The sequence below is a fragment of the Pristiophorus japonicus genome, chromosome 22 (genome assembly GCF_044704955.1).
Source record: "Pristiophorus japonicus isolate sPriJap1 chromosome 22, sPriJap1.hap1, whole genome shotgun sequence".
Classification (NCBI taxonomy): domain Eukaryota; kingdom Metazoa; phylum Chordata; class Chondrichthyes; family Pristiophoridae; genus Pristiophorus; species Pristiophorus japonicus.
This window is the reverse complement of record NC_091998.1, coordinates 59,716,012-59,732,091: the sequence shown is the minus strand read 5'-3', so window position 1 is coordinate 59,732,091 and position 16,080 is coordinate 59,716,012. Positions and strand designations below refer to the sequence as shown.

At 48.9% G+C, this 16,080-nt stretch overlaps 1 protein-coding gene across 2 annotated transcripts in view; it reads left to right on the top strand.

Annotated features, from left to right (window-relative positions):
* The window catches only part of LOC139235072 (beta-adducin-like), a 70,059-nt gene that overhangs the window by 14,500 nt on the left and 39,479 nt on the right, over window positions 1-16,080 (top strand). For both annotated transcript variants that reach the window (XR_011588408.1, XM_070866204.1), the window contains exons 2-4: window positions 9,961-10,188; window positions 10,805-10,940; window positions 13,223-13,374. Coding sequence is in view for 1 of the 2 variants with exons in the window: in XM_070866204.1 (XP_070722305.1) it covers window positions 9,994-10,188; window positions 10,805-10,940; window positions 13,223-13,374 (483 nt within the window). In the remaining variant the exon portion in view is untranslated. The remainder of the gene's footprint in view (window positions 1-9,960; window positions 10,189-10,804; window positions 10,941-13,222; window positions 13,375-16,080) is intronic.

Sequence of the window (16,080 nt, the reverse complement as noted above, 5' to 3'; positions counted from 1 at the left end):
AGAAATTCCTCCTCATCTCAGTTTTAAATGGGTGACCCCTTATTCTAAGATTATGTCCCCTAGTTCTAGTCTCCCCCATCAGTGGAAACATTCTCTCTGCATCCACGCTGTCAAGCCCCTCATAATTTTGCACGTTTCGATAAGATCACCTCTCATTCTTCTGAATTCTAATGAGTAGATGTCCAATCTACTCAACCTTTCCTCATCAGTCAACCTCCGGAATCAATCTCGTGAACCTTCTCTGAACTGCCTCCTGGAGGTTCATGAGATCATGGATTTAATTTCTCTAAATGGCCCTTTCAGACTCCATGGCACACATTTACATAGCCTACAAAGACAATAAACTCGGACAAGCGAGTCTGAGTCAGATCAGTACTGAGCCTGAGAGAGGAATGTGTGGGTAGAATCAAGGATAGGCAAGCAATCTGTGGAAAGAATCGACTTGAAAAGCCGATGACCTTTGCTCTTTTTGCATTGTCTTCTATTCTTGTGTGAAAGGATAGAGTTCATAGAACGACATAGCACAGAAGAAGGCCATTTGTGCCTGTGCCAGACCTTTGAAAGAGCTATCCAATTAGTCCCACTCCCCTGCTCTTTGCCCCATATAGCCCTGCACAAGTATTTATTCAATTCCTTTTTGAAAGTCCACAGATCCCTGAAGGTAGCAGGCCAGGTAGATAAGGTGGTTAAGAAGGCAGACGGAATACTTGCCTTTATTATTCCGAGGCGTAGAATACAAGAGCAGGGGGGTTATGCTTGAACTTTATAAAATACTGGTTAGGCCACAGCTAGAGTACTGCACACAGTTCTGGTCACCACATTACAGGAAAGATGTGATTGCACTAGAGAGGGTACAGAGGAGATTTACGAGGGTGTTGCCTGGACTGGAGAATTTTAGCTATGAGGAACGATTGGATAGGCTGGGTTTGTTTTCTTTGGAACAGAGGAGGCTGAGGGGAGACCTTATTGAGGTGTATAAAATTATGAGGGGCCTGGATAGAGCGGATAGAAAGGACCTGTTTCCTTAGCAGAGGGGTTAACAACCAGGGGGCATAGATTTAAAGTAATTGGGGGGAGGTTTAGAGGGGATTTGAGGGGAAATTTCTTCACCCAGAGGGTGGTGTGGGTCTGGAACTCACTGCCTGAAAGGGTGGTAGAGGCAGAAACCCTAATAGCATTTAAAAAGTACTTGGATGTGCACTTGAAGTGTTGTAACCTGCAGGGCTATGGACCAAGAGCTGGAAAGTGGGGTTGGGCTGGATAGTTCTGGGTCGGCCGGCACGGACACTATGGGCCGAAATGGCCTCGTTCCGTGCTGTAAATTTCTATGATTTTAAAGTGCTTATTGAATCTGCTTCCACCACCCTTTCAGACAATGCATTACAGATCATCATAACTCAATGCCGAATTGTTTTTCCTCATGTCGTCCCTTGATCTTTGCCATTTCACCTCTTATCCTGACTTGTTGAACTGCCTAACCCTCTGGGGTGGATTAAACCCAAGTGAAACTGCTTCACCCAGTCCCGAGAGGAAAGAGAGCTGTTGGTCAAACATCTGTTGTGGGGAGGTTGCTGGCATCTATAATTAAGGACAGGGTGACTGAGCACTTGGAGAATCTTGAGCTGATTAGGGAGTGCCAGCATGGATTTGTAAAGGGTGGGTCAAGTCTAACAAACGTAATTTAATTTTTGAGGAAGTAACTGAAGTAGTAGACAGGGTAATGTCTATGGATGGAGTTTATATGGACTTCCAGAAGACATTCGATAAGGTTCCATATAAGGGAATGTTGGCTAAAATGAAAGCTCACGGAATTGAAGGGAAATAATTGACCTGGTTTGGAGATTGGTTCGGCGGTAGAAGACAGAGATTAGGGATAATGGGTCTATACTCGAATTGGAAGGAAGTGACTAATGGTGTTCCCCAGGGATCTGTGCTGGGGCCTCAACTATTCACAATATTTATTAATGACTCCGATAACACAACAGACAGCCTATATCCAAGTTTGCCGATGATAGAGATTGGTGGTAGAGTGAGTAGTGTAGCCGGGAGCATAAAATAACACCTTCAGGAGGTGCCACTGTGTAATGACTGGCAACTGAGGTTCTCACCTCCTTCCGAATCTAGAGTCACTGAACCAAACAACAGCACCGGTAACCCGCTCCCCCGCACCTCCCTGAGATCAGCAACCTCGGCACCTACTCCTGAACAGAACTGTCGCCCTGGAACTCTGGGGTGGCATGGTTTACCCTGCAGCATCACTTGAGACAACAAGCAGTCACAGCCAACTGTTTCCAATTGCGGGAGCTTTTACAGGGAATGTACGGCACCGAAACAGGCCATACGGCCCAGCAGGTCCGTGCTGCTTTTATGCTGCACACCAGCATCCACATATCCTATTAGCATGGCCTTCTATTCCTTTCTCCCGCATATGCTTATCTATCCTCCCCTTAAAAGCATCGATACTATTCACCTCAACCACTCCCTGTGGCAGCAAATTCCACATTCTCACCGCTCTCTGGGTAAAGAAGTTTCTCCTGAATTCCCGACTGGATTTATTCTATTTATGACCTCCTAGATTTTGACTCCCCACAAGTGGAAACATCTCTACGTTTACCGTATCGAACCCCGTCATGACCTTAAAGACCTCTATCAGGTCACCCCTCAGCCTTCTCCTTTCTGGAGAAATTAGCCCAGATCTTTGTTTCAATCCATTTGGCTTTAAACCCTGAGAAGGGAGTGCGTCAGCGGCAGCCCCATGCCCCCAGTCCGTGCCCCCAGCCTCACCCTGTGAGACTCGTGCCCCCAGTCCGTGCCCCCAGCCTCACCCTGTGAGACTCGTGCCCCCAGTCCGTGCCCCCAGCCTCGCCCTGTGAGACACATGCCCCCAGTCCGTGCCCGCAGCCTTACCCTGTGAGACCCATGCCCCCAGTCCGTGCCCCCAGCCTCGCCCTGTGAGACCCATGCCCCCAGTCCGTGCCCCTAGCCTCACCCTGTGAGACCCATGCCCCCAGTCCGTGCCCCCAGCCTCGCCCTGTGAGACCCATGCCCCCAGTCCGTGCCCCCAGCCTCACCCTGTGAGGCCCATGCCCCCAGTCCGTGCCCCCAGCCTCGCCCTGTGAGACACATGCCCCAGTCCGTGCCCCCAGCCTCACCCTGTGAGACACATGCCCCCAGTCCGTGCCCCTAGCCTCACCCTGTGAGACCCATGCCCCCAGTCCGTGCCCCCAGCCTCACGCTGTGAGGCCCATGCCTCCAGCCTCATGCTGTGAGGCCCATGCCCCCAGTCCTTGCCCCCAGCCTCGCCCTGTGAGACCCATGCCCCCAGTCCGTGCCCCCAGCCTCACCCTGTGAGGCCCGTACCCCCAGCCCCATGCTGTGAGACCCATGCCCCCAGTCCGTGCCCCCAGCCCCATGCTGTGAGACCCATGCCCCCAGCCCGTGCCCCCAGCCTCACCCTGTGAGACTCGTGCCCCCAGCCTCATGCTGTAAGGCCCATGCCCCCAGTCCGTGCCCCTAGCCTCACCCTGTGAGACCCATGCCCCCAGTCCGTGCCCCCAGCCTCACCCTGTGAGGCCCGTACCCCCAGCCCCATGCTGTGAGGCCCATGGCCCCAGTCCGTGCCCCCACCCATACCCTCTACACAAGCAGCTGCCAGTAAGTGATGGTGTAATTGTGATAATCAGTCAGCGGAGCGACAATCGGCTATAATGAGCTATAATCATTGTGTAAGCCTGTCAGCGTGGGCTAATTACAGTGACTGGGAGCTCACCATCACCCCAGCACTCTGTGCAATCCAAGGACCAAATATTTTTTTCAAAGTTCATTAACGTTTCACTGTAAGCGCCGATGTTGTCTAAATGTGTGCACCAAGCTCGCGTGCCTAATTTGGACCGCAGTGCTTCCAGAGGAAGCATTTCACAGCACAACAATTTTCAGCTTTTGTTCCAGATAACTTTACAATTTGTAGAAACTGTGCGATGGAGGAATCACGTCACACTCTGAGCATTGACCATGCGCCTTTACATACTGCTTCACTGTGGCTTTATCTTTATATTGTAGCTCTGTGGCAGCAAACGGATGTAATCTACACTCTCCCTTTTCACACACTGTCCTCTCAAACTGGCTTTGCTTTTCCAATTTCCCCTTCACATATCCTCCTCTCCCCCCTCCCCCATTCTTACTGCCCAACTCCACTCACATGATGCAATCCTTCCCTCATTGGGGCAATGCTTTCCTCTCAGCGCTGTGTGTTACTGACACTGAATGCAGTGAGGGCCTTTCCAGTGGGACTGTGTTACTGACTGTCAATACAGTGAGAGCGTTTTCTCTGGATATGTCTTTTCTATAGAGGGCACCTCAGCACGGGATACTGCTGGCCCGTTGAAGATTGGGGAATCACTGCCTGGGGAGCCGTAATCAGACATGCCAATCTGATTTGTTAATGCTCCAGAAATGCCTGCCCCTTCATAAGAGCATAAGAAATAGGAGCAGGAGCAGGCCATAAGGCCCCTCGAGCCTGCTCCACCATTCAATAAGATCATGGCTGATCTGATCATGGACTCAGCTCCACTTCCTCTCCCGCTCCCCATAACCCCTTATCCCCTTATCGTTTAAGAAACTGTCTATCGCTGTCTTAAATGTATTCAATGTCCCCGCTTCTCTGAGGCAGCAAATTCCACAGATTTACAACCCTCTGAGAGAAGAAATTTCTCCTCACCTCTGTTTTAAATGGGCGGCCCCTTATTCTAAGATCATGCCCTCTAGTTCTAGTCTCCCCCATCAGTGGAAACATCCACCTTGTCAAGCCCCCTCATAATCTTATATATTTCGATAAGATTGGGGTGTGTCGGGTGTGTACTAGCCTTGGCTCAGTGTTTGCACTCTGACCTCTCAGGCTGAAGGTGAGAGGTTCAGGTAATCTGTGCTACATTAGCTCAGGTGCTGTCTTTCACATGATATGCTGATCCCAAGCTCCGTCCGTTCTCCCAGCATGATCTAAAAGATTCTACAGCACTATTGGGAGAAGATCAAGGGTATCGTGGCCAACAATTACCCCCCAACCACCCACCATAAGTAGCAGGTCACCTGGTTATCTTATTGCATCTGGTGTGGCTTTGCTGCGTGCAGATTGGCTGCTGCATTTGCCTACCAAACGCCAGTGACTACCCTTCAAGAGGTGGAGTACAATGTTGGAAAGTGTGAGGTCATGCACTTTGGTAGAAAAAAAAAATCAAAGAGCAAGTTATTATTTAAATGGAGAAAGATTGCAAAGTGCTGCAGTACAGCAGGACCTGGGTGAAACACACAAGGTTAGTATGCAGGTACAGCAAGTGATCAGGAAGCCCAAGGGAATCTTGGCCTTTATTGCAAAGGGGATGGAGTATAAAAGCATGGAAGTCTTGCTACAGTTATATAGGGCATTGGTGAGGCCACATCTGGAATACTGCATGCAGTTTTGGTTTCCATATTTACGAAAGGATATACTTTGGCGGCAGTTCAGAGAAGGTTCACTCGGTTGATTCCGGAGATGAGGGGGTTGACTTATGAGGAAAGGTTGAGCAGGTTAGATATCTACTCATTGGAATTCAGAAGATTGAGAGGTGATCTTATCGAAACATCTAAGATTATGAGGGGGCTTGATAAGGTGGATGCAGAGAGGATGTTTCCACCGATAGGGGAGACTAGAACTAGGGTGCATAATCTTAGAATAAGGGGCCACCTATTTAAAACTGAGATGAGGAGGAATTTCTTCTCAGAGGGTTGTAAATCTGTGGAATTTGCTGCCTCAGAGAGGCTGTGGAAGCTGGGACATTGAATAAATTTAAGACAGAGGTAGACAGTTTCTTAAACGATAAGGGAATAAGGGGTTATGGGGAGCGGGCAGGGAAGTGGACCCGAGTCCATGATCGGATCAGCCATGATCGTATAAAATGGCGGACCAAGCTCGAGGGGCTGTATGGCCTACTCCTGCTCCTATTTCTTATGTTCTTATTAAGAGTAATTCCTTGGCCATGAGTCACGCTATAAACGGCATTTCTCTTCTCTTTGACCCTTGAGTATCGGCCCAAAACTTTGACACCGCGGGTTGACCAGCCTCGAGTGCTGTGCTGTTGCAAAGAGCGTAGCGGTTCTGAGAAAGCAATAACTGCCTCAGTCGAATTCCTATTTAGGTGCAAGAGTATAAGACGAAACGTCCCACAATTCACCACCGATTACCACTAAATTGTATCGGCAAAGGTGGCTCTTGTGGTGATCAGAAATGTCACCCTGGTCCAGTACAGGGAGTGTACCGAGGTTGGGTTTGAGGCTGTTCACTGGGTGTGTTCCGCCTGATACGGGAGTGCGTGATGCAGACACTGAAGATAAAAAATGATGCAAGTATTCTGTTTCATTGCAATGACACCCCTCGCCCAATGAGCTAGAACATTTACTTGAAAATGACTGATTTTGAAAGAAAGTGTGAATGATTTAGAGTTGTTAACGAGACGCAAAGGGCCACTTCGCCCCCAACCCTTGGCTGCTTTTGCCGAATAATTCGATTTTCAGTCAACTGAATGCATCCAACTGTCTTCCCCCATTGGGTGATCCATGCTGGCCATCTGATTCCAGTTGGCACAGCGCAGTGTTCTCTCAGAAATAGAATATTAACTCCGACCTCCCGAGGGGGCAGGTGGCCCATCTGACAAAACAACATAAGCTGACGAAAGCTCCACTTAGCGAGTTGCTTTTCTAATTCAAGGCATCTCTAATCGAGTCAACACTTGATGTAGTGAATGTCACAGAACCGTGGTGTGCCCCGAGAGGCGTTTCAGCAATGGCAGAGCAAGGGCCGCACAGCAGGGTGTGGAAGGTGAAGTAGATCCTCAGTCAACAAAGGGCAGAGTTGCATTCTTGTGTCTGTTGTCAATAATGGTTAAGAACCCATCAGTTCGACACCTCTATCAAACGCAAGCTTACCTTGCATTGGCTCAACACAATTATATCTTCCTGAAATAAAGATAGGAAGACATTGCTGCAAATGCTCTATTAGTTTTATTTTCTTTTCTTCCCCTTAAGTCTCCTCTGTTACTGACCTGATATAATTAGAAAGCTCTCCCTCGAGAGGCTCCACAAGCCACAGGTACTGGGCTGGCTGGCTGGAACCAGGGAAGGACAGGGCAGAGTGATTACCCCTCCCTCTGAGGAAGCATGGCAACTGGTGTCTCCTTGACAACCGGTGTCTCCTTGGCAACCGGTGTCCCCTCGGCAACTGGTCTCCTTGGCAACTGATGTCTCCTCAGCAACCGGTCTCCTCCACACCCAGTGTCACCTTGGCAACCGGTGTCTCCTCGGCAACCGGTCTCCCCCACGCCCAGTGTCTCCTTGGCAACTGATCTCCTTGGCAACCAGTGTCTCCTCAGCAACTGATGTCTTGCCTTCTTAATTACGAACTAAGATCAATTAGCTATCAATTCTACATAAGTCGCCCCTTATTAAAGGGGCTCAAACAGTACACCCAAATTTACACTTCAACTGAAAGAAACAATTATCCGGCCAACAGCATGGTGATTTAATTGGATCAACCGTGCTCGCCAGTCCGTGCGGTGCCCTCGAGCGTGTACCGTACGGCCGACACTGCCGGCTCCCTCTCCAGGGACACCCGGTGCAGACAGCGCCAGCCGTGGAAAGGAGGCAGGCAGCCGGAGCGAACACCCTCACCGGCCACCTCCAGCCTGCACCTGTTGATGGCCACCTTGGCCAGGCCCAGGCGCAGAGCCACGAGGAAGCCCTCCGACCTGCCCGCTCCCCTCCGCACCGGGGTGGCCAAAGATCAGGAGTGTGGGACTGAAGTGCAGCCAGAGATTGAGGAGCAGCCCCTTCAAATAATGGAACAGGGACCCTCATACTCCGTGTATACGTGGAACACAGACCCCTCCAGGCCGCAGAAGTTACAGGCAGCCTGGGAGTCCATGAACTGACTGAAAAATCTATTGGATGGGACTGTCCCGTGCATCAGTCTGCGTGCCACAACCCTACGGAACAGGAGAGGACTCCTGTACAGAGAGCCCTCCACCGGTGATGCCTGGACAGTGACACGGATCGCCAGGGCAGATCCCGACACAAGACGAGGGTGATGGAGGGAGAGCATGCAGGAAGCTCCTCTGTGCAGGGTGGAACAGCACGGAGGGAATTCCCAAGAGATGGCTCAAGTTGTGGCTGCAGAGTCTCCGGAGGGAGGATTAGTGGCCTGGCGTCGACGAGAAATTCCGTCTGAACGGGGGTCAGCTCAGGCCGGATCGCACCATCCACCTGAGCCTCCGCAACTCAGCTAGTGGAACCAAGGCCAAGTGCTGCATTTAGTCACCTGGTGTGTTCCCTGCCCCCCCACACCCGGTGTGTTCCCTGCCCCCCCACACCCGGTGTGTTTCCCGTTCCCCCCCTCCCTCTCCCCCACACCCAATGTCCCCCTCCCTTGCGCCCCCCCCCCCCAGCACCTGATGTACCGTCCCCCACACGTGGTGTCCCCCCTCTCCCCCTCCCCCCCCCCCCCCACCTCTCCCCCTCCCACCCCGCCCCACACACCCCGGGGCAAGGAGCTGATGTTGAAGTTGTACAAATCTTTGGTGCAGCCGTGGCTGGAGTTCTGCACCTCCCAATGTTGGAAGGATATGGCAGTAATGGAAACGGGGCAACAAGGATCCACTCGAATGCAATCCGAGTGAAAGGTTATGGTTATGAAGAAAGGCCTTTTCTCCATGAAAGGGAGATGGTTAACGGGGAATCTATTCAAGGTTTTTAGGACGGGGAAAGATTTGGAGGGTGAACACGGAACGATTGTTGCCGTTGGCGGGCCTGTCAGTAGCGAGGAGACGGACTGAAGGTTAGCGCTAGAGCAACCAAGGGGGAAAGGAAGTGAGAGGCCATATTTTCACACAAGGTTTTTGGAACCAGCATTGTTGACCACATGCAGCGATTGACGCCATCATGGTACACCATTATGAACAGAATTGAATAAGAATCTGAAAAGGAAGAATACGAAGGGATATGGAGAGAGGGCATGGAGATGGGATTACAGTCGACAGTGCCAGTTGAGGCACAAAAGTATAGATGTGATGGGCTGACTGGTCTCTTTGCTGTAATTTTTATATTTCTATACTTTCCACTCCAGAATCTGAGCACGTACATCAATGCTGTGAGGCCACAGGTGCCATCCTTCAGATGAGAGGTTTAGAAAGAAAGAACTTGCATTTCTATAGCACCTTTCACAACCTCTGGACGTCCCAAAGTGCTTTACAGTCAATGAAGTATTTCTGAAGTGTAGTCGCTGTTATAATATGGGAAACGCGGCAGACAATTTGCGCACAGCAAGCTCCCACAAACAGCAATGTGATAATGACCAGATATTCTGTTTTAGTGATGTTGATTGAGGGATAAATATTGGCCAGGACAGCGGAGATAACTCCCCTGCTCCTCTTCAAATAGTGCCGCGATCAAATAGTGATCTTTTCCGGCTAACTCAGAGGGCAGACGGGGCCTCGGTTTAACATTTCATCCAAAAGACAACCTGAATTTTGTGCTGATGTCTCTGGAGTGGGTGTTGTATCCACTGAGACCTGGCTAACGCTTAACACAAGCAGCTAATGAGGCACTTGCCTGACTCAGTGGGTGCTATTTGAGGAGTAGGGAGATCGCATGATGTTCTGGCCAACATTTGGGTAATTAACGCAATCCTGCTGCGGAAAGGTTTGCTGCAGTCTCAAAAATTCATCCACAGTTTGAAGCACTTTGAGAAGTTCCAGTGATCTGATAAATTCAAGTACTTGGATGATACACTGTGCTCAAACTTTAACTGCAGTTGGGTAGGAAAAGAATCTGTCAGCACCAGCACCTGTAAATCCACAGGCTGTAGAGAAAGAGATTGCTGGAGATCTGACGCCTTTGTAGACGATAATTCACTGCCTGGTTTGATTCCCCCCACAGGAACGTGGACCAGTAGTGGAGCAAAATCCAAGTATGAGCAGTGAGGCCACCCATGAGGTGCTGTCTTCATCCCCGCCACCAAGCTCCACTCGAAAGGACTGCTACTTCGACCGGGTCTCTGAGAATGATCCGGAATACCTTCGACTGAGGAACATGGCTCCAACCCTCAGGCAAGACTTCAACCTGATGGAGCAGAAGAAGCGAGTGACCATGATCCTGCAAAGCCCAGTGAGTAACAGCGCGTTAATGTGCTGGGAGCCTCCCTCTTGCTCTGCGACCATCAGTCATGTCCGTGGGTTGGGTTGAGCACTGAGTGAATGTACAAGCGTCAGTGTTCTGCTTCTACACTCCTGGCACACGGCCTCCCCTCAGGAGAGAGTGGATCTATCACACAGTTGCAGCCCATGATAGCCATTGATAACCCTTTAGGTTATGGGGAGTGGGCAGGGTGTCTGTCCAGTGCCTATCTGCCCAGTGCCCATCTGCCCAGTGCCCGCCCGCCCCGTGCCTGCCCGCCCCGTGATGGAAATCTCATTCGGAGATGCCACAAGGATGGTTGTTGTTTGAATTGGGTGTGACACGACGGTGCAGTGGTGCGGGGAGGGGCTGGAATTATGGTGCATTCTGAGCAAGAATAAAGTGTGGGCGCTGATCCCACGCATCCCGCCATTCCGTGATCAGCACCATCGTCCGACCGTGAGCTGCACCATGGAGGATTCTCTCAAACAGGTCAGTGCCTCCAAAAAAACAGCGGAGAGAGAAATGTTAAATGATGACGTAGGTTACTGTAATGGCCAGGTTACCGTGCTGGTTCCAATAACAACGTCTGCTGTTTATTCTCTAGGCTTTTCGAGACGAACTGGAAAGCCTGATCCAGGAACAGATGAAGAAAGGCAATGACTCGACCAACCTGTGGGCACTGCGGCAGATTGTGGATTTTATGACCAGCACGCCCCTGGCTCTCCCCACCTCTCCGCCTGGTACGCTCGTGTATTGCAATCCACTCTGTTCGCCATTCAGTTCCCCTGTAAGCCTCTCCTCCAGCTGCACCAAACATTCCGGGTTAGATGCCTTGGTGTCCCCTTAGCCATACAGCGTTAATTCTCCGTGCCCCCCACCCCCACACTCACACTTGCCCCACCTTGCGCCCACACTGATCAATCAGAGGTCAGTCCTGTTAACTGAACAACTCTCGAGTGTCGGCTCCAACTGATTTCTTTCACAATAAATAACATACTCGTTGCCATTTCTGTTGAAATAAGTATTTATGCCTGTTTTGTGCATGGTCAACCTTGTGAGCAACAATAGCGAATCCAATTATTGCACTCAAGTGTATCATACAATGAAAGTCCTGATGGGTCAGCATTTACCAAGGAGATAGAACCGGTGGACATGACAGTGGGTGATGAGATTAGTAATGAGATAACTGCATTTAAAATAAAAAAGAGGGGATATATTAAATAAACTAATCAAACTCAAAGAGGATAAACCCCCTGGTTTGGATGGATTGCATCCGCGCATTTTAAAAGAATCTCTGGAAGGGCTAGCAGAAGGATTAAACCATTCATTAGAACAAGGTGTAGTGCCAGAGGACTGGCGGATGGCTAATGTAATACCTATATTTAAGAAGTGAGAGAGAACGTGTCCAGGAAATGATAGACCAATCAGCTTAACATCGGTGGTGGGAAAAATAATGGAATCCCTACCAAAGGAGAAAATAGAAGAACATCTAGAAACCAAAAAATAATAAATAGCCAGCATGGATTGCAAAAGGGAAAGTCTTGCATGACCAACCTCATTGATTTTTTTGAAGAGGTAACAGAGAGAGTCGACTAGGGTAATGCACTAAATGTAATTTATCTAGATTTCCAAAAGGCCTTCCATAAGGTAACCCATAATAGACTCATGAATGCGGATTCGGGGGACAAGTAGGCGAATGGATTGCTAGCTGGCTTCAAGGCAGAAAGCAGAGAGTAGGGGTAAAGGGTAGCTATTCACAGTGGCAGAAGGCAGCTAGTGGTGGTCCACAGGGATCAATGATGGGACCACTGTTGTCCAGAATTTATATTAATGATTGAGACTTTAGAATCAAAAACACAATTTCTAAATTTGCGGATGACACCAAATTGGGGGCGGGAGGGGAGGGAGTCAATACTGAGGAGGACTGCAACAAATTACAGGAGAACATTAATAAACTTGCAGAATGGGCATATAATTGGCAAATGAATTTCAACATGGATAAATGTGAGTTATTACATTTTGATGGGTAGAATAGGGAGGTCACTTATTACTTGGAGGGTGTGAGTCTGGGTGGGGTAGAGGAACAAAGGGATCTCGGAGTACAAATACACAAATCACTAAAAGTTGTGACACGGGTTAGCAAGGCCATAAAAAGCAAACCAAGAACAAGGGTTTATTTCTCGAGGGATAGAATTGAAAAGTAGGGAAGTTATGCTAAACCTGTATTGAACCTTGGTTAGACCACACTTGGAGCACTGCGTACAGTTCTGGTCGCCATATTATAAAAAGAATATAGAGGCACTGGAGAGGGTGCAGAGAAGATTTACAAGGATGATACCAGAAATGTGAGGGTATACATATCAGGAAAGGATGAACAGGCTGGGTCTCTCTTCTCCTGAAAAAAGAAGGCTGAGGGGTGACCTAATAGAGACCTTTAAAATTATGAAAGATTTTGATCGATTGGATACAGAGAAAATGTTTCCACTTGTGGGGAAGAGCATAACTAGAGGCTATCAATATAAGATAAACATCAAGAAATCAATAGGAAATTCAGAAGAAACTTCTTTACCCAGAGAGGGGTGAGAATGTGGAACTCGCTGCCACAGGGAGTGGTTGAAGCGAATAGTATCGATGCATTTAAAGGGGAGGCTGGACAAGAAAATGAGGGAGAAGGGAATAGAGGGTTATGCTGATAGATTGGGATGAGGAAAGACGGGAGGAGGCTCGAGTGGGGCATAAACGCCGGCATGGACTGGTTGGGCCGAATGGCCTGTTTCTGAGCTGTATATCTGGTGTAATCCTGTGTAATATTAGCATAGCTTTGTAACCCACTCAAATTCTGATAGTTCAGGTGTCCAGGAATACAACTCCAGACAAAAGGATGTATCATTCCTGCCAACCGAGCACCAGGAAATTTTCAATAAGCTTTATGTCGTTGCATCTCACATTTAATAATTTGCAAGCACTGGGCTTGCTGATAACCGAGCAGATGAGTAATCTTTTAATTCTTTCTGTCAAAAAGGAGTGACAATGGTGGCACCAATCAACGACCTGCGAGCGATGGAATCCTTGGCCTTTGTGAAGGGCGAGCGACTAATGCGCTGTAAAGTCGCCAGCATTCACCGACTGCTGGACCTCTTCGGCTGGGCTCAGCTTGCGAACACATACATCACAGTGAGTAGGGTGCCACAATGCATCTTCATTCAAACAAGGAAGCTTCACTCAAATGAGAGAGGATGGGATTGTGCTGGGCCAATTCTGAAGCTTTCCCACCTGTATTTACATAAACATTGGGAAGTGACACTGCAGGGAAGCCCGGGCAAGGAACAGGCGAATGGGAGGCTGTGCTTTATACATGGGACACTGGTTTTATTTGCAATGTCTTAGCAAGGCCTTGATGAGGCAGAGAGATGTACCTGCTCAAGGTGAAGAGGTATTGGTTTTGAACTGTCAGTAAAGTCAGTAACTGTCAGGCATGTTTGTCAGGGATACTGTAAAAGTGTATCTGCATAGAAAATGGTTTCCTCACTATGGCCCCGCCCTACGGCCCTGCCCACCCCAGCGCCCGCCCTGCCTACTGCCCCCCCTCCTACTGCCCCGCCCTGTCGACCGCTCCGCCCCACTGCCCCGTCTCACCACCCAGCCCATGTCATCATTTGTCCAATCAACAAAATAATTCCTCGCTCTCTCTCCGCCTCGCTCTCTCTCCGCCTCGCTCTCTCTCCGCCTCGCTCTCTCTCCGTCTCGCTCTCTCTCCGCCTCGCTCTCTCCGTCTCGCTCTCTCTCCGTCTCGCTCTCTCTCCGTCTCGCTCTCTCTCCGTCTCGCTCTCTCTCCGCCTCTCTCTCTCTCTCTCTCTCTCTCTCTTTTTCTGTTTCTCTGTCTCTCTCTCTCATTCTGTCTCGTTTTTTGTCTCTGTCTGTCTCTCTCTGTCTCTCTCTTTGTTTCTCTCTCTGTCTCTCTCTCTGTCTCTCTCTCTCTCGCTGTCCCTCGCTCTGTCTTTCTCTCTGTTTTTCCGTGTCTCTCTCTTTCTCTCTCTCTGTTTCTCTCACTCTGTTTCTCTCTCTTTCTGTTTCTCTGTCTCTCTCTCTCTCATTCTGTCTCTATTTTTGTCTCTGTCTCTCTCTCTCACTTTGTGTCTCTCTCTCTCTCGCTGTTTCTCACTCTGTCTTTCTCGCTGTTCCTCGCTCTGTCTTTCTCTCTCTTTCTGTGTCTTTCTTTTTCTGTGTGTCTCTCTCTCTCTCTCTCTCTCTCTCTCTCTCTGTCTCTCTCTGTCTGTCACTCTCTCTTATCTCTCTGTCTCTCTCTGTCTTTCTTTCTGTCTCTGTCTCTCTCTTTCTGTCTGTCTCTCTGTCTCTGTCTCTCGCTGTCTCTGTCTCTCTCTCATCTTATACTCATCATACAATCTACCTGTTCAGAGATTGGAATGTATCAGCCCCTAGATTTACACCTTCCAGTTCCATAGAATCATAAAAATTTACAGCACAAAAAGAAACCATTCAGCCCATCATATCTGCACCGGCCGACAAAGAGCCATTCAGCCTAATCCCACTTTCCAGCTCTTGGTCCGTAGCGTTGTAGGTTACGGCACTTTAAGTGCACATCCGAGTACTCTTTAAATGTGGTGAGGGTTTCTGCCTCTACCAACCTTTCAGGCAGTGAGTTCCAGACCCCCAACACCCTCTGCGTGAAGAAATTTCCCCTCCAATCCCTTCTAAAACTCCTACCACTTACTTTAAATCTATGCACCCTGGTTGTTGACCCCTCTGCTAAAGGGATTAAGTCCTTCCTATCCACTCTATCTAGGCCCTTCATAATTTTATACACCTCAATTGGGTCTCGCCTCAGCCTCCTCTGTTCCAAGGAAAACAAACCCAGCCTATCCAATCTTACCTCATAGCTAAAATTCTCCAGTCCAGGCAACATCCTCATAAATCTTCTCTCTAGTGCAGTCACATCTTTCCTGTAATGTGGTGACCAGAACTGCACGCAATACTCTAGCTGTGGCCTAACTAGTGTTTTATACAGTTCAAGCATAACCCCCTGCTCTTGTATTCTGTGCCTTGGGTAATAAAGGCAAGTATTCCATATGCCTTCTTAACCACCTGGCCTGCTATCTTCAGGGATCTGTGGAAATACACTCCAAGGTATCTTTGTTCCTCTACACATCTCAGAGTCCTACCATTTATTGTGTATTCCCTTTCCTTGTTAACCCTCCCCAAATGCATTACCTCACACTTCTCCGGATTGAATTCCATTGGCCATTGTTCTGCCCACCTGACCAGTTCATTGATACCTTCCTGCACTCCTCAGCTTTCTTCTTCATTATCAACCACACAGCCAATTTTTGTATCATCTGCAAACTTCTTAATCATAGCCCCAACATTCAAATTGAAATCATTGATATATATCACAAAAAGCAAGGGACCCAGCACTGAACCCTGTGGAACCCCAATGGATACAGCCTTCCAGTCACAAAAACACTTTACCCTTTGCTTCTTACCTCTAAGCCACTTTTGGATCCAACTTGCCCTGGATCCCATGGGCTTTTACTTTCATGGCCAGTCTGCCATGTGGGACCTTATCAAAAGCCTTGCTAAAGTCCATATATACATCATCGTACGCACTACCCTCATTGACCCTCCTGGTTACCTCCTCAAAAAATGCAATCAAGTTAGTCAGGCACGACCTTCCCTTAACAAGTCCACGCTGATTGTCCTTCATTAATCTGTGTCTTTCTAAATGAAGATTTATCCTGTCCCTCAGAATTTATTCCAATAATTTTCCCACCATTGAGGTTAGGCTGACTGGCCTGTAATTACTCGGTCTATCCCTTTCTCCCTTTTTAAACAATGGTACAATGATAGCAGTCCTCTGGTACC